At 43.6% G+C, this 26,994-nt stretch overlaps 1 protein-coding gene across 3 annotated transcripts in view; it reads left to right on the top strand.

The window, feature by feature from the left end:
* LOC132021770 (dynein axonemal assembly factor 9) overlaps positions 1-26,994 on the top strand; it is a 133,093-nt gene that overhangs the window by 73,650 nt on the left and 32,449 nt on the right. For all 3 annotated transcript variants that reach the window (XM_059406632.1, XM_059406633.1, XM_059406634.1), the window contains 8 exons: positions 4,892-4,995; positions 8,825-8,971; positions 10,022-10,110; positions 10,530-10,631; positions 10,898-11,015; positions 12,892-12,980; positions 14,341-14,499; positions 20,243-20,368. In XM_059406632.1, the coding sequence (XP_059262615.1) occupies positions 4,892-4,995; positions 8,825-8,971; positions 10,022-10,110; positions 10,530-10,631; positions 10,898-11,015; positions 12,892-12,980; positions 14,341-14,499; positions 20,243-20,368 (934 nt within the window). The remainder of the gene's footprint in view (positions 1-4,891; positions 4,996-8,824; positions 8,972-10,021; positions 10,111-10,529; positions 10,632-10,897; positions 11,016-12,891; positions 12,981-14,340; positions 14,500-20,242; positions 20,369-26,994) is intronic.

The following is a 26,994-nucleotide window of genomic DNA, read 5'->3' on the forward strand; positions in this document are numbered from 1 at the left end:
CTGTCAAATAAATAAATAAAATCTTTTTTAAAAATTTTATTTATTTATTTGACAGACAGAGATCACAAGTAAGCAGAGAGGCAGGCAGAGAGAGAGAGGGGGAAGCAGGCTCCCCGCTGAACAGAGAGCCCGATGTGGGGCTTGATCCCAGGATCCCAGGACCCTGGATCATGACCTGAGCCGAAGGCAGAGGCTTTAACCCACTGAGCCACCCACGTGCCCCACATCTGGCCTTGCTTTTAAGCTTTGTTAGCCAGGAGACAGAACAGCATTTAATTTAGGGTGAATTTTACCCCACTTCTGAGGCAGAATCCTTCTGAATATTCTATCTAACATCCCTGTGAAGTGTGAGGTTTTCTACTCTGGCCAATGGGAATAGGCAGAAAGTCTTATTCAAGGTATGGTCTGATATTCATTGTCTTACATAGGAATATCCAGTTTTTCTAGTACCGTTTGTTGAAAAGGCTCTCCTCTTTCTTTGATCTGTCTGTGCACCTTTGTTGAATATCAGTTGACTGTATATTTACTATTTCCTACAGGCCTCCATGAATGGTTGGCACTCAGGCAGCTCCTTCATTGTCCCTGTAGTAATTTACAGATTGCAGAGTGGTTTTTTCCATTGGGCAGAGATTGTTCAGCATTGAGAAACAGGGGCACTGGTCCCTTGACACCTAGGGCAGTGGACACATCCTGAGAACTTTGGTAACCAAAATAAGTCCTGCCTTTTCAGGATGGGAAGGCCTAGGCAGCAGTCATCTGCTATCTGCTGACTTCATTCTAAACCCTCTTGTGTTTTCCCTGGTGTCCACAGGAAGCTAGTTGGGGACTCTTGAGAAGAAAAGGTCCTCTGCAGCACTGCATATGAAAGAATTATGCAGCTGCATATTACCTACAACATGGGTGACTCAGGAATGGATGTCGAGAGTAGTAAGCGAGTCACAGAAGGACACATGTACTAAGATTATATTTATATGAAAACAAAACAGATGAAACCAAATAATATATGGTTTATAGATACATTAATGTATGATAAAACTGTACAGAATTTAGGATGTTGGTTTCCTTTGGGTAGAAGAAAGATGGCCACTGAGAAAGGGCATTTGGGAGGCTAATGGTACTAGTAATGCTTGATTTTTTAGCTGAGTGGCGAGTGTACAGGCACCGAAATTGTGTTGTTATTGTTTCTCTTTAAACAATATGTGTACATTTCACACGCTGTCACATAGAATGGAAATTATCCAGCCATTGCATCTTTTTTTTTAAATTATGGTATAATGTATTATTAGCCCGAGGGGTACAGGTCTGTGAATTGCCAGGTTTACATACTTCATAGCACTCACCATAGCACATACTCTCCCAATGTCCATAACCCCACCATCCTCTACCTACTCCCTCCCCAGCAACCCTCAGTTTGTTTTGTGAGATTGAGTCTCTTATCAGCCATTGCATCTTATCTCCCCAGCAGAGATAAATAAATACTCCGTCTTCATACAGGCTAGACCATTGGAGGAGTTTTATTTGTGTAGCCAGGTGTCTGAAGGAAGGAAAGCCAAATTCTTCATTGACATTTGGTGTCTTGGTTTGCCCTGAGGGCTCATCCTTCTTTTGGACTCCTGGTGATGCAGAGGTCACTGGCGATGCAGAGGTCAAAGACAGAACCATCCCTTGGTCCCCTGCTGCTTTAGTAGTCAGGGAGAACTTCCTCTTACCTTAGGTTTTTGGACTCACAGAATGGAGAAGGAATGACAGTGGCCTTTCAGTAAGGACACCAAGGATAAGACAGGGGGCCAAGCCCCATGTCAGGCTCCCTGCTCAATGGGGAGTCAGCTTCTCCCTCCACTGTGGTCTCTCTCACTCACTTTCTCTCTCTCAGATAAATAAATAAAATCTTAAAAAAAAAAAAAAAAAGACAAGGAGATCTCCTCAGGAGTTGGTTACTGTGGTCACTGAGAAACCCCCGCAAAGGCATATCCCTTCAGACCAAAGTCTGACAGTTATGAATCCAGAGCAGATACTGGAAGTGTCATCACTTCAAGTGGATTAGGATCTGAGAGACCAGATAACAGGCATTGGACCACCCATTGAGTCACTTCAGCTATTTCATGTATGCTCTGAGGATAATGAAAGTTACTGCTTCCAGAGCCAGGGTGAGGGGTAGCTGTGACCCAAGGTAGCTGTTCTGTGCCAGTACTAAAATCAGCTTCCATTTACTGAGTTCCTGCCCTAGGCCAGGCCCCATATGAGTGCTTTTCCAACACTGCCTTGTGAATTTCTGTCTTCCTCTTTCCCATTTTGTTTCGAGGCTTCAGAGTATAGAGAGAGGAAATGCTAGAGATAATCTCTCTCATCTGTGCTCTTTTTCTGGAAGCGTTGGAAGATGTTGTCCAGGAAGCCTTTGAGTGGTACTAGACTTGCTTCTGAGAAGCTTCATGTTAGAGCTACACAGGTGGAGGGTGAGCCCAGACCTGGAAAGGTACAGATAGTAAGCAGTAGGAGAGCAATTCTTACCTCCTAGTACCTTTTGATCCCTGTTTTTTCTGTAAACAGTAGATAGAGTTATCTTGTGGCCCGAATTGATGAGGTCGTAGTATGAGGAGAGGGCTGAAAATCTTGGCTGGGCCCTGGAGGAGCTGGAGGAGGAGCTAAAACAGCCCCACACTGTGGGCCTCATAAGGCTAAGAAGCAGAGAGCACAAGTCGTCAAATGAGCCATTTGGAGAGGGTAGAGGGGAGGAAGCCGGGTGAGAATTGAAGGACGTCAGATGCCGCAATGACTTGGTCCCCTACGGACTTCTAATCTGTACCCAGCTCCGCTGAAGTAGTAGTCCTGTGACTTTGGGAGAAACCTGTCTGAGGTGTGTCTCCCCATCAGCCCTTTAAGGAGATAGCCTCTTTAGATTGTTAGGAAGGCAGAAAACTGTAAGGTATATGACGTGCTTGGTGCAGTTGGTGTTAACTAGTAAACATCCAGGGCAGATCTGAGCTGTTTCTGAGCAATCGGGGGAAACTAGGGGACTGAGGCTTCAAAGGCTCAGTGACGTCAGTGGATGAGATCAGGGAGTGAGATGACTAAAAGGCTGATGGGATGCTGTAGTCCAAGAGTAGGTTCTGGAGCTGAAGATTTCAGAGATGTTCTGGGTGCTGTTTTACTGCTGTGGCATTGGGATTGAGGAGTAGTGAGCCCAGAATGGGGCGTGGGCCATTTCCCGATCTCTCAGAAGAGACGGACCTTCTTGGCTATGGAAGAAAAGACTGAGCACATTCAGAAGCTGTTTGAAGTGTTGTGGCATGACTTGGAGGGCATTTAGGTGAACAGTGAAGAGAAGAAATAGCTGTGTCTCTGAGGGAATGAAAGTATTGTGCCAGCATGGAAGGTAATAGTCTGGGAACAGCCATGAGGAACCTTGGCTTTGATGCAGGATGAGGCTGGGTCATGGGTTGCCTCTACTCAAGAGGGCCATAGGGCAAGGCTATTTGCAAAGGAGGTCATACTGTACTTGATAGAGGCTGTGAGGCTTACACTCGATGCCTTGGAGTGGGCGGCTGCTGCCCCAGGTGCTGTGGTTAGCATTGTTTCCCTCTGACTGGTCATCTAGTTCTTCTATTGATAGGCTCCAGACTTTCATCTTGTGCCTAAAAACTGCCTCCATCTCCCCCACTTCTTCCCATGCCCCATTAACATGCACACACAAGCATACCTACTCACTAGGCCTCTCTGCTTTCTGAAATCCCACTTTCTCAGTAAGACTTCAGCTTGAGGTCCCCGAAGTTCCTCACCTTGGCCTTTGCTTTTCTTGTCCTTACAATCTCCAGAGCTTTGGGGCTACCTTCCTAGAGCTACAGCTCGAGGAATCAGTCCCTCTTCTTTGTCTTCTGTCCTCTGCTTTAGCAGTTAGATATTGATGACAGTATTCCCAAGCTTGTGCCTTGAACTCCAGGAAGTAATTTCTTTCTTCTACAGATATGAAAACAAAGAAAGAAAGACTGTTAGAAGAAAAGAAAGCACACAGCTTGGACCAACTCCAGAGAGCAGGAGTCTTATGGGTACTCTGGGTGCTTCATTTAAGTCTCCAAAGCAAGCCCTGTCTTAACACTTGTCATTTTAGCTGCCTGTTCTTCTTTGGTCTGCCCCCTAGGGCCCATAATGAGCTATTCTGTATGACCTTGGCCACCTAGAAACAGCAGCTGTCTTTGGACCTGAATCCTTGAACTGAGAAAGCCACATCCATTGTCCACATCCCACCCATCTTCTTTTTTTTTTTTTTTTTAAGATTTTATTTACTTATTTGATAGAGAGATACACAGCACAAGTAGGCAGAGCAGCAGGCAGAGGGAGAGGGAGCAGCTCTAGAGTAGCAGGCCTCTACTGCCTATAATATCTGTTAACTAACTCAGATGTTCTTTTGCTGGGCACAGGGACCTTTAGGTCCCTTCACCAGTCCTTTACCTGAGACCCTGGTGCTCTTTGCTGGACTTTCAGTGAGTGATGTGGTCTCTTTAGAGCCAAATCAGCTTCGGCCAAAATAGGAAAAAGGAGAGTCTGTAAACTCAGTGGTGGAGGAGACATACCCAGAGTCTTTTTCAGTGTGTTTCCCTGCAAGATGCCCACAAGTGAATGTGAATTTTGCCTCTCTCCCAGCAGCAGATAACTTATTCACTTGTTTTTTCTAATTTTATGGAAAGTCTGTGATGCTTCATTTCTCTCTGAAGCTCCAGGAGTGTGCATTGGCTTCCCCAGAACACAAGACTCAGGATAAAAATTGAGTAACTAAAGCATTACAGATACTAGTCTCTAGTTACCAGTGTGGTGTGCCCTGATACATGCAAGGACGTTGGGATCTGGCCCCCAGGATCCAGCCCTCCAGCTCTGACCTGCTCTCTTTTCCTTCCAGGGAAGGTGCACTTCTTCTCTAGGGGTCTTCTGTTTTCTCACCGTCATCATGGGAGTATCGTCCTTTCCAAGGATCACATGAATTCCATTTCATTCTATGATGGGGTAGGTGTTTTATTAGTCCATGGCTTTGATGTTCAGAAGGATACTCAATACTTCTGAGACGAAAACCAAATAACTCCCTGTCCCTGCTCCACCACCATGGGTCAGGATGTCAGGAACCAGCATTGCCCTTGAGGCAGGCAGGCAGGGAGTTCATGGAGAGGCCTGTCCATTTGTTAATCTCACTGCGCCATAAAGGGCTTAGCTGGAAAAGAGTTCTGGGTCAGGAGGGCGAACAGCCACCCATGCCCACTTAACTTATCCCAAAGAGAACCAGAAAGTAGGCTGAAGAAGGCCTTAAATGGCCCTCTCCTGCCCAGGAACCCAAAGGCTCACTCACTTAAGAACTGGAAAGGAGCTGTTTTTGAGTTGATGGGGCTCAACTCACCCATTAGCATGAGAAAGAATTTTAAGAGATCCAGAGAGAAGAGAAATGGCTCACTTTCCCCATGAGGGCTCAGCCCTATTCCTGGACAAACTCAGACTTCCTCTCTACCTTTGTGAAAGTTCTACCCCCAGAGCCACCCTTTAACTTCACCAGTTTGTTTAACATTTTGCCCTCCCCTTGCAAGGAAGTAGGCAACTATGAGTTCTCCCTAGGCTGTTCTCCTCCTGGCCAAGGTACAGCTCATCTCTCAGTATGACACCAGAGTGGAGAGCAGGCCCTCTATTGTGTTTGGTTTCAGCCTCAAAACCAGCCTGTATGGGAGTCAAGACAGACTAGGTGAGGTGGTATGGTCAGATGGCTCAGAAAATAAGTTCTGTGAACAATTCAGAGAAAATTATATCTTTCTTCCACATAGAATTTGTTGTCTTAAAGGGTGTTCAAAAGTGCAAGCAGGCCAACAAGATTGAATGGATGGCATTATTAGATGAAAACTTTGATGAGAGAAGAAAAGGTGAATCATTCAAGTGCTGGGACAATAAGTTAGCTAACTTGGAGCAGGGCAGAATGGATTCTTACCTCATATCAAAAATCAAAATAAACTTCTGATAGACTAAATATTTTAAAATTTCACAAGAAGAAAGAAGAGTATAAAAATGAGTAAGTATTAAAACTTCCAGGGACAGGAAGACTTCGTAAGCTTAGTAATGACACAAGAAATTCCAAAGGAAAAGTCTGTCAGATTTGACCACTTAAGGATTTTAAATATTTTTGCTAATAATTTAATTTATTGACATATACTTTAAATACAATGTAAGTACAATTAACTAACCATTTAAAGTTTTGACAGATGTATACCAATGTATATACTCATGAAACCACTGTCAGAGTTAAGGTACAGACAGCTTTCATCACCCTTGAAGTTTTCTAATGCCCTTTTGCAGTTCCTCTTCCCCTCCACTTCTGCTTCCTGTCACTGTAAATCAATATGCCGTTCTAAAATGTTATATAAACGGGGTTGCCTGGGGTGGCTCAGTCTGTTAAGCATCTGATTCTTGATTTGGGGTCAGCTTATAATCTTAGGGTCCTGGGATGAAGTCCCTTATTAGGCTCCATAGTCAGTGGGGAGTCTGCTTACAGATTTTTCTCTCTCTCCCTGTTTGCCCCTCCCCCTGCTTGGGAGCATACTCTCTCTCAGATAAATAAATAAATCTTTAAATAAAATAAAATGTTGCATAAATGGATATCATACCTTCTATATCCTTCTAAGTTTGACATTTTTCACTCAGTATAATGATTTTTACTTTTTATATTTTTATTATTATTTTTTAAAAATATATTATTTATTTATTTGTCAGAGACAGAGAGAGAAAGAGCGAGCACAAGCAGGCAGAGGCAGAGAGAGAGGCAGGCTCCCCACTGAGCAAGGAGCCCAATGTGGGACTCGATCCCAGGACACTGGGATCATGACCTGAGCCGAAGGCAGTGGCTCAACCGACTGAGCCACCCAGGCGTCCCAGTTTTTTATTTTTTTAAAGATTTTATTTTCATTTTCTTTGACAAAGAGGGAGCACAAGTAGGCAGAGAGGCAGGCAGAGGGAGAGGGAGAAGCAGGCTCTCCTCTGATCAGGGAGCCAGATGTGGGGCTTGATCCCAGGACCCTGGGATCATTACCCGAGCTGAAGGCAGCCGCTTAACTGACTGAGTCCCCCAGGTAAAAACCAGTATAATGGTTTTTAGATTCATCCATGAATAGTATTCCTTGTTTGGGGATAGCATAAAATTTATCAGACTAATTTATAATTTGAAGCTCTAAAAATTAAAGAAGTTCTAGATAAATGAAACGATACTCTATGTTCATGGATAGGAAGACTTAACATTGTTAAGACCACAATTTTACCAAAGCAGTCTACAGATTCAGTGCAATTCCTATCAAAATTCTATGGCATTTTTTACAGAACTAGAAACCCATCCTGAAATTCATATGGAATCTCAGGGTATCCCCAAGTAGCCAAAATAATCTTAAAAAAGAACAGAGGTGGAGAATTCACATTTCCTGATTTCAAAACTTACTACAAAGCTATAGTAATTAAGCAACAGGGTGGTATTGGCATAGAGTCAGATAAATAGACCAAAGAAATAAAGTAGCTCAGAAATAAACTTTCACAGATGTAGCTAAATGATTTTTAACAGGGTGCCAAGACCATTCAAAGGTATCTTCAACAAATGGTGCTGGGAAAATTAGACATCCACATGCAAAGAATGAAGTTAGATCCTGACTTTATGCCGTGTACAAAAAAATTAAGTCTAAGAACCAACACTGTTAAACACTTAGAAGAAAACGTAGGAGCCATTTGCAGTGATGTGGATGGAACTAGAGGGTATGAAACTAAGCGAAATAAGTCAGAGAAAGACAATTACATGATCTTACTGATATGTGGTATTTAAAAAAACAAAGTGGAGGATCATATAGCGGAAGAAAGGAAAAAATGAAACAAGGCAAAATCATAGAGGGAGACAAACATAAGAGACTCTTAATCGCAGGAAACAAACTGAGGGTTGCTAGAGGGGATGAGGTGGCTGGGTGTTGGACATTGGGGAGGGTATGTATTGTGGTGAGCGCTGTATATTGTGTAAGACTGATGAATCATAATCCTGTACCCCTGAAACAGTATATTATATGTTAATAATTTTTAAAAAAACATAGAAGTAAAATCCTCATGACCTTGGAGTAGGCAGTGATTTCTTGGATTATGACACCAACAACACAGACAACAAAAGAAATATATAAATTGGACTTCATCAAAATTGAAAACTTCTGTGCATCAAAATACAGTATCAAGAAAGTGAAAAAAAAAAAAAAAGAAAGAAAGTGAAAACAACCTACAAAATGGGAGAAAATATTTACAAATCATGGTTAGCCTAGCTGGCTCGGTTTAGGATGTTATGACTCTGAATTCGGGTTCAAGCCCCACGTTGAGTATAGAGGTAACTTTTTTAAAGAATTGCATATCGGGGCGCCTGGGTGGTGAGTCATTCGGGCATCCAACTCTTGATTTCAGCTAAGGTTTTGATCTCAGGGTTGTGAAATCGAGCCCCACATTGGTCTCTGTGCTTGGTGGGGAGTTGGCTTGAGATTCCATCTCCCTCTCCCACTCCCCCCCCAAAATAAATAATTAAACTTTTTTAAAAAATCATATATCTGATTAGGGATTGATACCAGAAAGAAGTTTGAGATGACATTTTCAGTTTAGAGGAAAAGACCCTTATACTTCCTTTATCTCCCTCAACTGGGTATTGGAAAGCACATCTATCATTGGACCCCAGTATACCACATAATGTGAAAACAATTGCAGGGAAATTTGTCATTTGTGGCCAGACAGTATTGGGAGGGGTAGTGTCATGCAGATGCTTTTTTCACCGATGCTCCATCCTTGTTCTCTTTAGGACTCCACGAGTGTTGTTGCTGCCCTTCTGATAGACTTCAAAAGCTCGTTGCTTCCTTATCTCCCAGTTCATTTCCATGGATCAAGCAATTTTCTGATGATTGCCCTGTTCCCCAAATCAAAGATATACCAAGCATTTTACTCAGAGGTAACACCAATCATTGGTCAGCAAAACAAATACTACTTTTTTTTTTTTTTTCGTTAGGAGCTTAGATGGTAAGGCCACATCTCAGGGCTAACAGCAAGGTGATGAGAGGCCTGGTGGAGGGGGCTGCTTCTGATCCTCTTGGGTCCTGGAGTGGTGCTTTTGCCATTGAGAGGAGATCCTAAAGGAACTGAACGAAAGGCTTTTTAGCTGCTAAGACAAATCTTCTTTGTCCCTTTAGGTCTAATTAAACTCATTTTTCTTTTAGCTACTTTATTGAATTATCTGACCCTACCTAATGGATCAGAGCTCTACTCTACCTTAGTCTCTCCCTTCCCATGGTTCACAGGCCCTTCCCTTGTGAAGTCCCACCTGGCAGGCTCCATGTTATAGGCACTCGGTACAGATTGCGTGAGGAGGGAGCTTACCAAGAATTATACAACCCACTTAGAGACCAGGCAATAACCAAAGTCAAACACATGGCCAGCCTCTTGACTGGTGACAATGTTCAGAAAGGTGTGATTGCCACAGCCTGTGAAGAAACCGTGTCCCTCTCTCAGGGGAGACTGACCGAACACAGAAGAGAGAAGAGCTGGTCTGGTCGCAGAGTGGCATCTCAGGCTAGTCCATGTCTCCCTCTTACTGCCTGCTGGTCCACCCGCGCTCTTTGTGTCCCCGAGAGAGAACCCTTTCGATTCTCTTCAGCCATCCCTCTGCCTCTAGGCAAGGGTGAATCACTCCTTCTTCTGGCCCTGTCCTCAAGGAAGAACAGGCCCCTGCTACCAGAACAGTGTTACCTGACGCCTTCTTCCGTGCTTCCTGGCCTCTGAAGGAGCAGAATCCCTGGGAGAGGAACCCAGAAAGAAATTCTAGTTTTGAAAAATACAGAACAAAATTGCTGCAGGCCTCTATTTTTGAAACAAACTTGTTTGTTATGATGGTTTTTCTCTGTACTGTCAGTCTCGATTTTCAACAACCATCAAATCCCCATGTGGATTCCATATCCTGTTGTTGGGTTTAAAGTGTTCTTTGCTCAAATTCTGTTTTGTTTAGGTCTTCTCCCCCTGGCAACAGCAGGCTAACTCAGGGCTGTCTTTAAAAGTGATCCAGGAAGATGGATTATCTGTGGAACAAAAGAGATTGTAAGTGGCTGCCTTCAGCGTTTATGCTTGTTTCCCTAAGCTGTGTGTGTCTGCTGTCTCTGCAGGGCAACTTACATTACGTAACACAGGGGGCTTGGCTGCCGAAAGGGCCAGCACAGTCATTCCAGCGCTGCCACTTACAGGTAGCCAGTGCCCTTGGGGAAAGAGAAGTGAAGAGAGATGAAATCCACAAGAATCAGAAACCCATAATATTACCAAGGGTTTCAGGTGAACCTTCCTCTGTGGGCACACCCATCCTCACACAGTAATGCCACATTGTGTTCAAGTCAGTGAGATGCTTGTTTTGGAAGTGTTGACTGTGTCACGGGACTCTGGCTTGAAAGCATCAGAACAAGTTATGTAAAGTATGTGTGCTGTAGGGAGATGGAGTTCTAATCTGTGAACTTTTGATATTCCAGACACTCCAGTGCCCAGAAGCTCTTCAGTGTCCTGGGCCATTCTGTTGGGGAGAAACAGAGTCCTCTAAAGGTCCTCCCAGCCAAACTTCCAGAGCTAGACTGGTGAGCTCCAGTTTGCTGTATGTAAATGTTCAATGTTCTGGCTTTTGAAATGTCAGGAACCTCCATGTTGGTTCTTTCTAAGCTCATTTTTCTTTGTAGCTTCTTAGGGATCAGTGTATAAGGTGGTAGTGATACCATAAACAATTTTATTCTCTAGAGTGAATCTCTCTGAGTTTCTTTTTTAGCAATTAAAGTTTCCTATGTGAAGGAGCAGATTTAGGCAAGGCTAGTGATGTAACATAATAACATTGTCTTTATTTTTCTAGGTTTCTTCAGCATTTCGCCATCAGCAGCATTAGTCGGGAACCTGTGATGAGGACCCATCTCCCTGTCCTGCTGCAGCAAGCCGAAATCAACCCCATTCACCGAGTAGAAAATGACAAGGTACAGCAACTCAGCAAGTATGCTGGGAAGTCACAGGAAGATAATTCCAATAGGCTGCCCTTCAATCTTCTGTCAGTTAACGAAAAGAGCTCAAGCAGAGTCCCTTCCTAAGACTCTCCACCTCCTAGGATGCCGATAGTATAATACACATGAAACCTGCTCTGCACCGTGAGAGTGTATAGGCATCTACAGTGACCCCAGCCAAGCCCCGGAGCAGCCATAAAGCTCTGGCCCCTTGCTGTGCCTCCCCTGGCTTCTCTGTGTCTTTCAAATTCTTGCTCAGTGTGCTCTGTGCCATCAGCTCTTTCTGTTTGTAATAAGGACTTACCTGGCAGCTGGTGACACACTGAGCTTCATAAGAGGAAGGGACTTGTTACTTGGGCCTTGCTGGCATTACCAGGGTAAGGTGATACTTTATAAACATCGTCTTCCCAAGAGTATATTTTAATCCGCTCCCATCTCACATGCCCCTCTTCTTGATACCTCCCACCATTTCTTCAGAACCAGATGTCATAATATGCTCAGAGAGGGCATTATTTATATGCAAACCTAGAAGATGCTCAGTTGCAAAAGATAATAAGAGCACCAAGCAATTAGGAGCCTTGATTTTCCCTTAGGCAAGAGTTTAAAAATGAAAATGACTGCCTGCTGTATCTTATTAAAAGGGTGCTATAGGACTGGCCTTAAAGTAAGGAGGTATCTGTCTATGAGCACGTGTACTGTGATTTGAGAGGCAGGGGCCTGGGCGCTGAGGAATAGGAACCAAGGAGAGGAGGAGGAGGATAATGAAAAAGTTGCATGAAGTACTGCCTGCAGGAGCAGAAAGGGATACAGAGTAGGGGTCTGGTCAGAGGAACTCCTGGTTCCCAGAAGAGAAGAGGGCTCCCTCTCTCTGTTGATGTGACCGGCTCAAATGATGAGTGCCACCAAGCTGAGCTTTAGTCTGAGTTATCTTGTGACCAGGCCCGTTCCGGTGAGTCTTGTATGTTATGACAGAAAACACTCGCTATGTCATTTAAATCAATAACCATTCAGCGATTACCTGGTTCCTTTCCTCCCCTGCTTACTCCTGCTCTGTCAGGGGCTTTCTTCAAGTTGTTTTGGAATTCATACGTGCAGAGGGCCCTGTTTTCATTTGATTGTGTGCTAAGGCTAGGGCAGTCCAGCTCCTCTTCTGGTCAAGACTCAGGAATGCTTCCTACACCCCGTTTGTTTCCTTAGCTCAGTCCATGCAGCTTGGACAGATTGGGCAGCCAGGCGGAAATACCCCATGCCACTCCTCTCCTTCACTGAGCTTACTTACCACACCAGTTTAGCCTGTGACATTTTGTCTGAGACTTCCTTTCTGCCCAGTGTTTTCTGTTGTATTTTAACTGATCTAGTCAAACCTGCTCCATGAAAATTGTATTAGTAACACCACATTTTATATGGTATTTGCTATGTGCCATAGACTGTTCTAAGCACTTAAATATTAACACTCATATAAATTAACTCAGTTAATCATCATACCCACTCTGCAAGATAGGTTCTGTTATGAGCCCAAGGTCACATAGCTAGATGAGTGCTGGTGCTGAGGTTCAGACCTACAGAACCTGGCTCCAGAAATCAGTTCCCATAACCTTTTTTTTTTTTTTAAGATTTTATTTATTCGACAGAGAGAGAGATGACAAGTAGGCAGAGAGAGAGGGAGAAGCAGGCTCCCTGCTGAGCAAAGAGCCTGATGTGGGGCTTGATTCCAGGACCCTGAGATCATGACCTGAGCAGAAGGCAGAGGCTTAACCCACTGAGCCACCCAGGCACCCCAGTTCTCGTAACCTTTTACACAACACACTCTCCCAGCTGAATGATGAACTCATGTGACTTTTCTTTCATATAGGTAATTGTCAGCATTGTAACTGGCCTCCCAGGCTGTCATGCTAGCGAGCTCTGTGCTTTTCTGGTCACTCTGCATAAGGAATATGGCAGGTTAGTATAGCTGCTGCCTTTGCTTTGGGGAAAGGGATTCTGTGCCTGGGCCCCCTAGGCACTGGGAAACCTTCAACGTGTATTGGCCTTTGGTGTGATTGGTATCAGCACAGTAACAATCCATCCATTTAACACGTTTGTACTGAGCACTTCCTATATGCCAGGCACTGTTCCAAGTGTGGGTGACAAATGAACAACTAGAAAGTGAATGAACTAGAACAACTAGTTCTAGAACAAAAACAAATGAACAACTCGAAATGAGCTAGAAAGTCTCTGCCCTTGTGGAGCTTACATTCTAGTTTGGAAATACGATTAAGCAGTTAAGGAAGGTAGTATATTAGCTATGAAAAGTGCTATGGAGAAAACAAAGTAGAAAAGGGTATAGAAGAGTGCTAAGTTGGGGGAGGGAGTACAGCTTTAAATTGGGTGCTCAAGGAAGACCACTGAGAAGGGGACATTTGAGCAGAGGCCTGAGAAAATGAGGAGTGAACCTTTGGAAATCTTGGGACGAGCAGTGTAGCAGCAGAACCAGCACAGGCAAAGGCCTGGAAGTATGCCCTGTTCAGCAGGGCCATTCAGGACCCAGGGGAGTTAGAACTTGGGAGCTGGTGGGTGTGATCCAACTCTGACCACCAGGGGACTGCATCAGTTCCAGTACAGCTGGGACATGTCGGCTTAGGGGAAACTGGGGAAATCGTTCATCCGTCACATTCTGTGGCCAACAGATTACTAAAGAACCCTGGCTAACTGAACAGACAGTATCTAGTCAACATCAAAGTAAGGCATCCCGCAGGAGGCCGTAAAGGAATGGAGAAGGTGGAACTTGCCTAGAAGTTTGGGAGTTCAGGGAGATATGGGGGGTTGGATAAGTTTTAGAGACGTGATAGGGAAATATTGGGCCTCTTTTAAGTACCAAGTGGCTAGCCAGTTCCTCCCTCATATTGCTTTTCCACATTGCTTTTCTTGTGGAAATAGTCTGAATTCTTTACCCTGCTCACTTCCTTGCAAGAGTACCAGACTGAAACCATTTTATTGGATGGTCGTTCGGGAAATGACTGCGTGTTCAGAAGGAGTCTTTCTCAACTCCTAAGTCTGACTGATGCTCATATGCTAACCTGACCTTTTTCCTTATGGCAAGGCATTTCCTATCAGAAGTTCCAGTGATGGTGGTTTCAGGACACGGAGCTCCCCACCCAGTGCTCTCCACCTGCTTCTGTGATGCCAGGGTTGCTTTCTCCTGTGCAGGGTTACCAGGCAAAATGTCTGTGGGAGTACTGGTCACACGTGGATCCACAGGCTGAGTCTCTGGTGCCAGGCTATCAGTTAACCCCCACACTGAGATTATGCTTGCCATTTCCAGGTGGATGGTATACCGCCAAATCATGGATAGTTCTGAGTGTTTTCATGCTGCCCACTTCCAAAGATACCTTTCCAGCGTCCTAGAGGCTCAGCAGAACCGCTCTGCCCGCCAGTCAGCCTACACCCGTAAGAAGACCCGACTGTTGGTGGTGTTGCAAGGGTGAGTACTAGAAGTCTTCTGGGAACAGTGGGGTATGGTGTTGACCTTACCATTTCTGTTGTTTTTTATGTGGCTAGCCTGGGGCACAGAACGACCTCCACATGTTCGTGAGCAGAGTCTGCTCTACCCAGAGAGGCCTTAAGGCCTCTGGTTGCTGTCTAGTGGCCCAGAGTGGCTGCAATTAGCTTACACATTAGTTTTCAGTTTGGTGTCAGAGCACCTGGGTGGTTCAGTCAGTTAAGCGTGCGACCCTTGATTTCATCTCAGGGTTTGTGAGATCGAGTCCCGCATCAGGCTTCACGCTGGGCATGGAACCTGCTTGAGATTCTCTCTCCCTCTCCCTCAACCCTCTCCCTCTCTCTACAACATTAAATTAAATTAAATTAAAAATTAGGTTTGGTTTCAGTATCATGGTATCCCCAAAAGGTAGAGAATTAGGGAAGAGATTTCTGGGCAAGATTCCCTGATAATTCTTATAACAATACCAATCCCTAAGCCTCTTCCTTTGTCGTGTATTTCAGTCCTTCCTCATGTGGAGTTGTAGAGACAACCCCCACACTCTACAGTCTTGAGCCCCACCATGCCCAGAATGGCTGGTCCAGGAAGGTTTCCTGGGACCCTCAGTGGGATGCATAAATAGTCCAGCTGGGCAGGGAGCTCCCTGGTGAGGACAGATTTGACAGAGTGAGTACTACTGCTTCAGGGACCCTGGCTGCAAGGAGCTTACCTTGACGTGTTCTAAGGCCTTCCAAGGAGGTGACTTGTGCAGGCCCACTACCCTTCAGACCCAGAAGATATCATGCCAGGTCAGGAAAACACAGACTGTGGTCTTCATGATGGCTGATAATACAGAAGCTTTCAGCAGTTCTCACAAAGTGCTTTTATGCTATGCTGTATTTTCTGTGCTCATAATAATTACTATGTGCAATTGGCTAATTGTTTCCAGTAAAGAGTAGGCCTGGATCCAAAGCCCTATTGAGTCTCCTGGGTAGATGGTGAGAAGTAGAGAAACGCCAGGCGGGTGGTCCTAAGGCCAGAGGTGGGCAGGACTGTGTACCCTACCAGGCCATCTTTCCTCTCCTTCAGGACTTATTCTCACACCTGCCCTGGGCTTCTCTTCCATCAAACCTTTTGTCCAGCTTATAGGCTAAGGTCATAGAAGACGCAGAGCAAGAGTCTAGGCTTGAAACCACGTGTGTGTGTGTGTGTGTGTGTGTGTGTGTATTTTTAAGTGGGCTCCATGACCAGCACAAAGCAGGGCTTGAACTCACAACCCTGAAATCAAGTCAGATGCTCAATGGACTGAGCCACCCAGGCACCGCAGAACCACTTGTTTTCTTCTGGTTTTCCATTGCTTCTAATGATCAAAGGAATGGATCAGCCCCTGCCAAAGTTGAGGGTCATCGTGGGTGTGAACCTGAAGTCAGTGTCAATTGTATAGTCATTGTATAGCATTGCAATCTTCCGTCACTTGAGAGAGCATCATTGACCCCTTGTCTCTGGCAATACTCGTCTGCAAAAGTGTCAGCTGGCCCAGCTGCTCTGGATGGCAGTGAGCATGTATAGCTAGCCCACTCGTGTGCTCTTACCCAGCATTTGCCTAGTCATAGTCCTGGGATGCTAGGGACCTCAGACTTCCTGAAGGACTCAAGTGGAAATATCAGCTGAGTGCTATGGCTCTCACTAAGACACTACTCTTACAAACAGGGCCCATTCTCTTGTGGCTCGGCAGGGAGCTCTTGGCAGCCTCCTTTTTGCATGACCATCTCCTTTGGGGCTGGACCTTTGAGCTCAGTATTGAGAGGTTGCCAGTAAAGGGAAACTCCAGAGGCTTCTCAAATTGAGAATTGTATTTTCTAAATGTGGCTTTTATCTTCATTTATAGGATTCTTGGGGGAATGTGGTGGTATAAGGCAGGGTTTTCTTTTGCCCCTAGAGTGGCCTGGTTCCATTTGGCTTTACTACAGCCGTGAGGCAGTGGTGTTGACCTTTGATAGCCAGGGGAGTTGCTGTTTTTAAAATCAATATATTTTGAAATGATAAAATTTTAGAAGTAGAGGACAGAGTGAGTGGTGGTTGCTCAGAGCTAGGGATGGGAGTGTGAAGCGGGAGGAAGGTGGGCATGGTTGTAAAAGAGGCAGCACAAGGGATCCTGGTGGTGTTGGAACTATTCAGTGTCTTGACTGTGGTGGTGGATATAGGAACCTACACAGAATTGTGACAGAATTGTCTGGAACTTACACACACACAAAACTGAGGAAATTTGAATTTTAAAATACTAACTTTAAGGAATTTAAGGGATTGTATTTCTTCATACTCCAGAATACTGTAAAGTCATTCTTTAAATTATTTAAAATATTTAAAAACAAAGTCTGTCTCAAAATAAAAATTGAATTAATCTAAAACACTTGCTCAATTGTAGGCTTGAATTGTGAACATAAAACGGGCCAAAAGACACTTGAATAGGGTATCTGTTGTTTAGGAAGAAAGTAAGTTAAAGTCCTACTGGGGTTTTATTTTGTTTTTTTGTTTTGCTTTTATTTTTAATAAAGAGAGAACTAGGGGTGCCTGGGTGGCTCAGTGGGTTAAAGCCCCTGCCTTTGGCTTGGGTCATGATCCCAGGGTTCTGGGATTGAGCTTCACATCGGGCTCTCTGCTCTGCAGGGAGCCTTCTTCCTCCTCTCTCTCTGCTGCCTCTCTTCCTACTTGTGATCTCTATCTGTCAAATAAATAAATAAAATCTTTAAAAAAGAGAGAGAGAGAACTGACAAGAAAGAGGGAAACATGAAAATCCAGGTTTTTGTTTTTTGGGGTTTTTGGGGTTTTTTTTTGCCTTCATCATGCATTTGAGGCAGTTTAGCCAAAGTGGTCAAGTCAAAACTCTGGTAGCTGGAGCAGTGTGCTTCCTCTGTAGTAAGGGCTGCTTCCCCTCCATTTGGAGGCTCTGGCCAGGATGATTAGCAGGCAAGGGCTGGGGAGGGAGGGAGGGTCCAGCAGCCTCCCCGTCCCAGCAAGCACAGCGAGTGATACCAAGAACCTCTCTTTTGCCACAGCAGTTCCCGGTTGTGGTGCCCAGATGCATCACTTAGATACAGTGGTCTCACCAAGGACTTTGGGGCCTATTTTCATTCCAACTTTTTTCTATTGCATGGAATGCTCTGAAAACCTGGGAATTCCCTAGCCACTGTCTCTAAAGGATAACCTGTGGTATTGAAATCGCCAAAATCTATAGGATTGGTAAATCTTTCGGTTCTCTTCTGCCCTGAGAAATGAGTCTCTGGATTCATACCAAACATGGAAAATAAAAAGCTTCCAAAATTAATTAATTAATTAATTTATTTATTTATTTTAAGATTTTATTCATTTATTTGACAGAGATCACAAGTAGGTAGAGAAGCAGGCAGAGAGAGAGAAGGAAGCAGGCCCCCAGCTGAGCAGAGAGCCCGATTCGGGGCTCAATCCCAGGACCCTGGGATCATGACCTGAGCCGAAGGCAGAGGCTTTAACCCACTGAGCCACCCAGGGGCCCCCCAAAATTTATTTTTAGAAGAGGGAGAAAACTAATACTTAGGAGCAAGGCTGGGGGACTTACCCAGAAGAGTTAAATCTGGTAAATGTGACCACAAAAAGATTGGGGCAGTATCTAAGCTTCAGTCAGTCCTGCTTTCAGGTGTGCATAAGGCCCAGCAGTGTGGGGGACTCTTCTGCATCCACGCCTAACCAGACATTGCAGAACCAGGAGAAAGAACCCTATGTGCCAATATACACACATGCCCAGGCAGATGGAGAAACCAGGAGGAGAGGGCTCACTCTAACAGCTCTCTGGCTGTCAGGCCCTCATGGGGGAGCTCTAGAATTGGTTACACCCTGTTCTTGATTGAAGCACTGCTAGTTGGTCAGGACAGAGGCAGACCTTATGGGGCTGGTGAATATTGTAGTTTGGGATAAAGCCAAGTGCCGTTTTGCAGATGAGTTATTTGTAGGAACTCAGGAAGTGGCTCAGGCAGGCTGTACCTATCCCCCTAGCCACCATCCCTGGTTTCCCAAGGGTGCAGGCCCATATGATCAATAAGGCTGCCTTCAGATTTGCCTTCCCTCCGTAGGAACTGACCTTTTGGCGATAGGCTAGGTCAGTTGGGAAAATGTTCTCTACAAGGTAAAGAATGGAGGCTCCTTGGAGTGGCCAAGAGTCTACCCAAGACTGAACATCCAGTTCATTCATCTGTCCTGCTTAGGCATCACAGATTACACCATTCATCAACCACTTTACGTTACTACTTAAAGACAGACTGTAAACAAATGAGAAAATAACAGTATATGTAGCTAATGTTCAGTGCCATGGGGAAGAATTAGGGCAGGGGAAGGTTGTGCAGAACGAGGGTTGCTATGTCATATAGGCTGTAGGAAGTCAGAGGATACCTCTCTCAGGATGCCATTTGAGCAGAGAACTGAAGGGAGCAAGCCCGGCAGACATTTGAGGAAAAGGGTATCAAGAAGGAGAGGGGACAGAGAGTGCCAGTGTGATGTTCCTGGCATGTTCAGGGAAGAGCCAGGAGGTCACAGTGAGTAGATTCAGGTAAGGGAAGGAATAGGAGGAGAAGAAACTCCTAGTGGTGTGGGAGTCAGATCACAGACAGTTTTGGGGGTTGTGGTAAGGGCTTTAAAAAGCTTTGACGCGGGTGCCTGGGTGGCTCAGTGGGTTAAGCCTCTGCCTTCGGCTCAGGTCATGATCTCAAGGTCCTAGGATCAGGTCCCATATTGGGCTCTCTGCTTTAGCAGGGAGCCTGCTTCCCCCTCTCTCTGCCTGCCTCTCTGCCTACTTGTGCTCTCTCTCTCTGTGTCAAATAAATTAAAAACAACAACAACAACAAAAAAAAAACCTTTGACGCTGAGTGGGATGGAAGCCACTCACTCAGTGGCTTAGCACAGTGGGATTAGCACAGTCTTTCTGGCTTCTCTGTTGAAAACAGGTTGGGCAGGGACAGAGACAGAAGCAGGGAGGCCCCTGAGGAGGCTGTGGGGTAATCTATGCAAGAGATGATAACAGTTTGGATCCAGTAGTAGTGGGAGAATGTGAGCAGCAATCTCACACTAGTTATATTTTGAAAATTGAGAAAAAATGGAGTCAGTGATGACTCCAAACAAAAGAATGGAGCTAAAAGAATGGAGTCCCCTCTGCTGAGAAGAACAAGGCCTTGGGAAGAGCAGGCATGGGAAACTGAATCATGAACATGCTAAGTTCTAACTGAAAATATTTATTGGCTCTGGAAGTCTGCAGTTTGAAGAGAGTTCCAGGCAGGAGATACGATTGTGGGTGGGGTTTGACATGTGTCCGCTGACCTACAGGGGTAGCTGATTCTCCATATTTCTCCAGAAGGAGAGAAAGAAGCTATTAAAGGAGATAGACTACCCAGGAGCTCCTAACATGATTGGAAAACAGGCCTAAGGACACCAAGTCCCACCCTTAAGAGCTCCAGGGTCATTTGCAGGCTTCCTTCCCTTTTACTCCTAGAAGTGGTGGGAGATTCTTCCACTCACTCTTACACAGTTAGGAGTACTAATGAGGTTTGGGAATGCAGAAACATTGTGGAATGCAGGGAGGGGCTCTAAATTATAAAGCGGGGTATCCCCAAGGAACCCAGTGAAGGCTCCTCCTTGTGGTTTTCCTTCCACCCTTGCTTACTCAGCCCCTCAGCGTTCTTTGACCCCAGTCAGTAAGCTAATCTTTCTCTTTTCTCCCCAGCTACACAGACGTTATTGATGTCGTCCAGGCCCTGCAGACCCATCCAGACTCAAAGGTCAAGTCCTCCTTCACCATTGGTGCCATCACGGTGTGCGTGGATCCCCTGAGCTGCTACATGGAGCACAGGTATGTACTTCAGATCATCTGCAGCCCACAGGATGTGGTGCCTTTAAATGCACAGAAAGCGATTTTCTTCCACCCACCGGAAGGAGACACATCTTTATGTGCGTTTGTCTTTTGGAATGCATTAGTCTACCTTATATATAATGAATGCTCAGTTGTTGCTTGATTAATACTAGGTTCTCAGAAGACACCTATAGACCGGAGCCGCTCACCACTTTTCTTTGTGTACTGAAAAGTTGTCCATCTAGGGCAGTGGGACTTGAAACAGCTTCTCCCAGAAAGAAAGAAGGCCCATGACAGCCTTTTCTTTTCCTCTTTACTATAGGGGAAGTGCTTTTTTTCCAGAGTACTTAGAGTATCTCATAGATAATTTTTCCTATGGTTAAGCCTTTTTTTTCCCCCTCATATTTATTTATCTGAGAGAGAGAGTATGTGTGTCTTAGCAGGGGGAGGGGCAGAAGGAGAGAGAGAATCTCTAGCAGACTCTCCGCTGAGCAGGGAGCCCAATGCAGGCCTTGATCCCACAACCCATGAGATCATGACCTGAGTTGAAATCAGGAGTTGGCCACTCAGCTGACTGAGCCACCCAGGAACCCCTATGATTAAGCAATCTTAAAGCTGTCTTACCTCGGTTAATGACATTCATACTCACTACTAATAGGTGAACTTTGTTTTTTTTAAACTTTGGAAGTAATATAATAGCATCAATGAAAATTGGATAATAGGGGCACCTGGGTGGCTCAGTGGGTTAAAGCCTCTGCCTTCAGCTCAGGTCATGATCCCAGGATCCTGGGATCGAGCCCTGCATTGGGCTCTCTGCTCAGCAGAGAGCCTGCTTCCCTTTCTCTCTCTGCCTGCCTCTCTTCCTACCTGTGATCTCTGTCTGTCAAATAAAAAAAATATTTAAATAAATAAATAAATGTCTTTCTAAAAATTAAAAAAAAAAATTGGGTAATAATTGGGGTGCCTGGGGCGCCTGGGTGGCTCAGTGGGTTAAGCCTCTGCCTTCGGCTCAGGTCATGATCCCAGGGGCCTGGGATCGAGTCCCGCATAGGGCTCTCTGCTCAGCAGGGAGCCTGCTTCTCCTCATCTCTCTCTCTGTCTGTCTCTCTGCCTGTCTGTGATCTCTCTCTCTGTCAAATAAATAAATAAAATCTTAAAAAAAAAAATAATAATTGGGGTGCCTGGGTGACAAAGTTGGTTGAGTGTCTGCCCCTTGGTTTCAGCTCAGGTCATGATCTTAATAAGGTCATAAGATCCAGCCCTGCTTGGGCTCTGCATTCAGTGAGGAGTCTGCTTAAAAGATTCTCTCCCTCAGTTCCTCACCACACCCACATGCATGTGCTCTCTCTCTCTAAAAAAAAAAAGAAAAAAAAAGAAATAAAAAAGGAAAGAAAGAAAATTCGGTAATAATTTACCCATAATCTCACTAATTCAATGTAACTATTATCATTTTTGTGAATTCCTTGTCTTTTTTATCTGTGTCTTTTTACAGTTATGGAATACATACAATTTTATATCCTTCTTCTTAGATTAACATATAACAAGTTATGTAATTACATATTATATAAGTTAATGTATTTATGTTCCAATATCACAGTGGTAATTGCATTTTGATTAATTATATAGTCATTTTGTGTGTGGATGGACATGCTTATCTTAGCGGTTTCCCTGCTATTAGTCACATAGGTTGCCTCCAACTTTTCACTGTTACAAATAATGCTGTGAGAATATCTTTATCCATATAAATTTCTTTAATTTCAGATAATTTCCTTAGAAAATTTTCTTCAAAGAGATAGTTAATTCAATGATCAGTTTTATAACTCTTTATTCACATTTTAAAATTGCTTTCTGAGTGGGTTTCACAGTTTACACTGCCCCAGTGGTATCTAGAAGTATCTGTTTCATCCTCAGAGCACTCCTTACTAGGGACAGGTTCAGCACTACCTTTTCCCTTCACAGAGCTATTTGTCTAGTAGCCCAGTGGAGTATATCCTGGGTCTGTAGTCATGTGGTCTTTCTGGCTAGTTCATATTACTGGTATCCCCTGGGAACTGATTGATGCACCCTTAAACCTTCATCTGAAAGAGCTCTTTTCCTGTTTGAGTCCCAAGTTGATATCTTTAGATTTCTCATATAAATTACATTAGAGGGGCGCCTTGGTGCCTCAGTCCTTGATCAGTCATGATCCCTGGGTCCTAGGATCGAGTCTCACATCGGGCTCCCTACTCGGTGGGAGGTTTGCTTCTCCCTCTTCCACTCCTCCTGCTTGTGTTCCCTTTCTCACTGTCACTCTGTCAAATAAATAAATAAAATCATTTTTAAAAATTACATTAGAGGCTACTTCCCTTACCACCTCGACTGATACCAAGAAACATCTTTACTATCTCTCATCTCTTTAGCTGTGACTTAGGTTCTGCTTTCCCGTAAAAAGCCAAGGTGGTCTGTTTTCCTTCTGTCTGAGGTTAGGTTATTGTAGTGAATGCTGAGCATCACCCCGTACTTTGGATTGCCACATTGACTCTTACATGTCACCCTTCCTACCAGTCCTGTTTCTTCTCCTCAAGCTTTTGTTTAAAGATGAACTAAAGGGGCACCTGGCTGGCTCAGTCGGAGGAGCATACAACTCTTGATCTCATGGTTGTGAGTTCGAGCCCCATACTGGGTATAGCGATTACTTAAAAATAAAATCTTTCAAACAAAACAAAACAAAACAGGGGCCCCTGGGTGGCTCAATTGCCTTCAGCTCCGGTCATGATCCTGGAGTGCTAGGATCAATCCCCATGTCGGGCTCCCTGCTCAGTATGGAGCCTGCTTCCCCAGCTCTCCCTCCACCACTCCCCCTGCTTGTGCACTCTCTCTCTCTCTTTCTGTCAAATAAATAAATAAAATCTTAAAAAAATAATAATAAAAAATAAAGATGAACTAAAGCAGAAGGAGGTATAATGTGTGACTAGATACTACCACTTAAAAAGAGTTGGAAAAGATAGTAATAAGCAAACAACAGATGGAGGTTATACTTTAGAAGAATTAGCCTAGACAAAAAAAAAAAAAAATTAAGGAGAAGAGTTAACAGGGTAGGTGGGAACAGTTCAAAGAAAATAAATGGTCTGGGGAAGGGGGATCTTGGAATGATGTAATATTCTAAAATTGAATTATGGTGATAGTTGCACAATTCTGTAAATTTATTTTTAAAATCATTGAACTATATACACTTAAAATGAGTGAATTTTATGATATATGTAAGTTATACTTCAATAAAGCTGTTAAATAGAAAAGATCAGGGGGACTAAAGAGTTTAGCTAGCAGAAGCAGATGGAAAATGAACTGCTAGAGCCCTAGAAAGAAAACAGACAATAATAAAACCATTATACCATTGAAAATCTCAAAGTACTGAGAAGTAGAATAGACCCTGTAAAAATTTAAGTCTGTCAGAGAACCTCAAGCTTGAGAAAATAACAAAATGAAGAGAAAAATAGGGGCGCCTGGGTGGCTCAATGGGTTAAGCATCTGCCTTCAGCTTAGGTCATGATCTCAGGGTCCTGGGATGGAGCTCCGCATTGGGCTTTCTGCTCAGCAGGGAGCCTGCTTCTCCTGTCTCTCTGCCTGCTGCTCTGCCTACTTATGATCTCTCTCTCTCTCTATCAAATAAATAAATAAATAAAAGCCTTTGAAAAAGAAAAATAGACAAAGAAATGAAGATCATTAGAGGAAAGAGAGGGAGTGTAGAATACAGACTTAGATTTTGTGGGTGCAGAAACCATTTCTGTTTAATGCTTACAAAATATCATTGAATAATGGGTGTGCCAACATTTGACGAATTGAAAGTCCTTAAGAGAATTTAAATAAGTGAGAAGTATATAAAAGTACTGAAGATGAGCATATAATCTATTTAAGTATAGAAATAAGGCTATGTTGTATGAATTAGGGCTGTGGATTATAAAAATATAAGTAACAAAATCATGGGTGTTAGAACTATGAGTATACTAATTTCTTCATTTTTTTTCATACTGAGAGATCAAAAGTATTAAGTCAGTAACTCAGAGTTACTGATTTATTCACTTTTTAGAAATCATTGAGGTATTTCCAAATTTACCTTTGAACTCCTTCCAGAAAGTAATTTACTATAGGGGTTTTACTAATGCTCTGTTGGAAAACTAATGATTAGTCCCTGCACATGGGCTATGGGCTATTATATTCCATGTGCAAGAGGTCCACGTGAAATAGAGTAAGAGAATTGTGGCACCCATGATCAAGGATGGAAAGATATTAAATAAAGTTAAACCCATTCCGTTAAAAAAAAAAAATTTAAATTAAATGGCCAGTGTTAAAGCCCATAAATTTTTTTAAAAAAGCAAAATTTTTTACATGGCCAGCTGTGGAAAATTTAAAATATGGCCACAGCCCTTTCCATCAACAGTTGAAGAGTTGAATCTACTTCTTACACTTTGAATTTGGGTTTGGGCACGTGACTTGCTTTGCTCATTGAGACATAAGAACCAAGTAATAAGCAGAGGCTTTTAAAGAATTTACACATTGGGGCTTGCACTCTCTTGCCTCTGAGAGCTGAGACCACCATATGAAGAAGCCTGGGCTAGGTTGATAAGAGGGTGAGAGATCACGTGGAGAGATAGGCCTAGCCATCCATCTCCCCAGCTGAGCTACCCCAAGCCAAAACAACTGCCCATCTAATCCACAGAATTATGAGGAATAAATACATCATTGTTATTTCAAGCCAATTTAGTTTTGGGCTGGTTTATTACATAGCAACAGTGTAGGAAAATTGGTACATTCGTATAGTATTGATAGAAATATAAAGTGATATAATGTATTTAAGAACAAATTTGGCCATTCCTTCCATTGCTAGAATTTTGTAGAGTTGTATTTGTACAAATGTTCAAAAGATATATATGTGTAGGGGAGTTTGTTTCAGACAGAATTCTTAATTCTAAATAGTAGAGCCTATTCCGGTATGTTTTAATGGAAAGGGATTTACTATAAGGACATTATAGCTTGCTGAGTCTCCGGGGTGGCCAGGCTGTATTGGCTAGGCAGCCAGGAGCAATGCTCAATCCTCTCAGGGCTTCCTTCCCCAGAAAATGGGGTCTGCTTACCATACATCCTCTCACTCACCTTGCTCACTGCCAGTGGGAGTCTTACAGTAATCTGGTTGGTAGAACATAGGTCGCATGCATGCACCAGACTGCAAGAAAGACTGGAAAAGTAGTTTTGTGCTATTTACAAAAGAGATGGACTTCCTAAGTTCAAGCCTAGGAAAGTTGTTTAGAAGTCCTGAACAGGCTGAAACATGACAGATATGCTATGCAATGTTCAAAACAACACCATTTATAATACCAGGGCACCTGGCTGGCTTAGTAGAGCATGTGACTCCTGATCTTGGGGTTGCGAGTTCAAGCCCACATTGGGTATAAAGGTTACTTAAAAAAATTAAAATATTGGGGCACCTGGGTGGCTCAGTGGGTTAATAAGCCCTTGCCCTCGGCTCAGGTCATGATCACAGGGTTCTGGGATCAAGCCTCACATAGGGTTCTCTGCTCAGTGGGGACTCTGGCCCACCCCACACCGTTGCCTGCCTCTCTGCCTACTTGTGATCTCTGTCTGTCAAATAAACAGTCTTATAAAAATAATTTTTTTAATCTTTATTTAAAAAAAAAAAACACCACTGTTTAGGCATGCCTGGGTGTCTCAGTTGGTTAAGTGTGCAACTTTTGATTTTGGCTTAGGTCATGATCTCAAGGGTTGTGAGATCGAACGCATCAGACTTCACACTCAGCATGGAGTCTGCTGGTCCCTCTCCCTCTGCTCCTCCCTTTACCTCTCTCTTAAATAAATAAATAAGTAAAATCTAAAAAAACAAAAAAACAAAAAAAACAACTGTTTATTATATTGAACTGGAAATAATCCAAATGCTCATTAGTAAGACTTAGACTGGTTAAATTTGGAGATAGTCATATAATGGAATACTATGCAAGCATTTTTTAAAAATGAAGTAGATGTCTATGTACTAACACATAACATCCACAATATTTTGTGAGGTGAGAAAAGTAAATTGCCAAAACAGTATGTATTTTTAAAATGTTTATTTGTATCTGTATAGAAACTAAGAGGACACATACCAGACTGCTAATAGTGGTTCCTTCTGGGAGATGGCCACTACCTTGGAGACAAGTTCTGGATAATGAGGAAACCATTTGAGATTTTTGTAGTATGCATGTGTGCTGCTTGTTAAAAAAAAAAAAAAAAAAAATATATATATATATATATATATATATATATATAAACAATTTTATTGAAGTATAATTCACATATCATAAAATTTACTCTTGTGAACTATACAGTTCAGGGGCTCAGTTGGTTAAGCAGCCAGCTCTTGATCTCAGGGTCATGAGCTCAAGCCCCACAACATGCCCCACATCCATCTCCATGCTGAGTGTGGAGCCTGCTTAAGATTCTCTCTCTCTCCCTCTGTCCCTCCACCATCTCCACTCATGCTCTCTCTGGCTGAAAAACAAAAACAAAAAAAACATATACCATTTAGTCAGTCCCCATTTCTTTCTCCACCCTACCCCTGGCAACTGTGAATCTACTTTCTGTGGATTTGCTTATTC

This window comes from Mustela nigripes, chromosome 7 (assembly GCF_022355385.1).
Source record: "Mustela nigripes isolate SB6536 chromosome 7, MUSNIG.SB6536, whole genome shotgun sequence".
NCBI classification, from domain to species: domain Eukaryota; kingdom Metazoa; phylum Chordata; class Mammalia; order Carnivora; family Mustelidae; genus Mustela; species Mustela nigripes.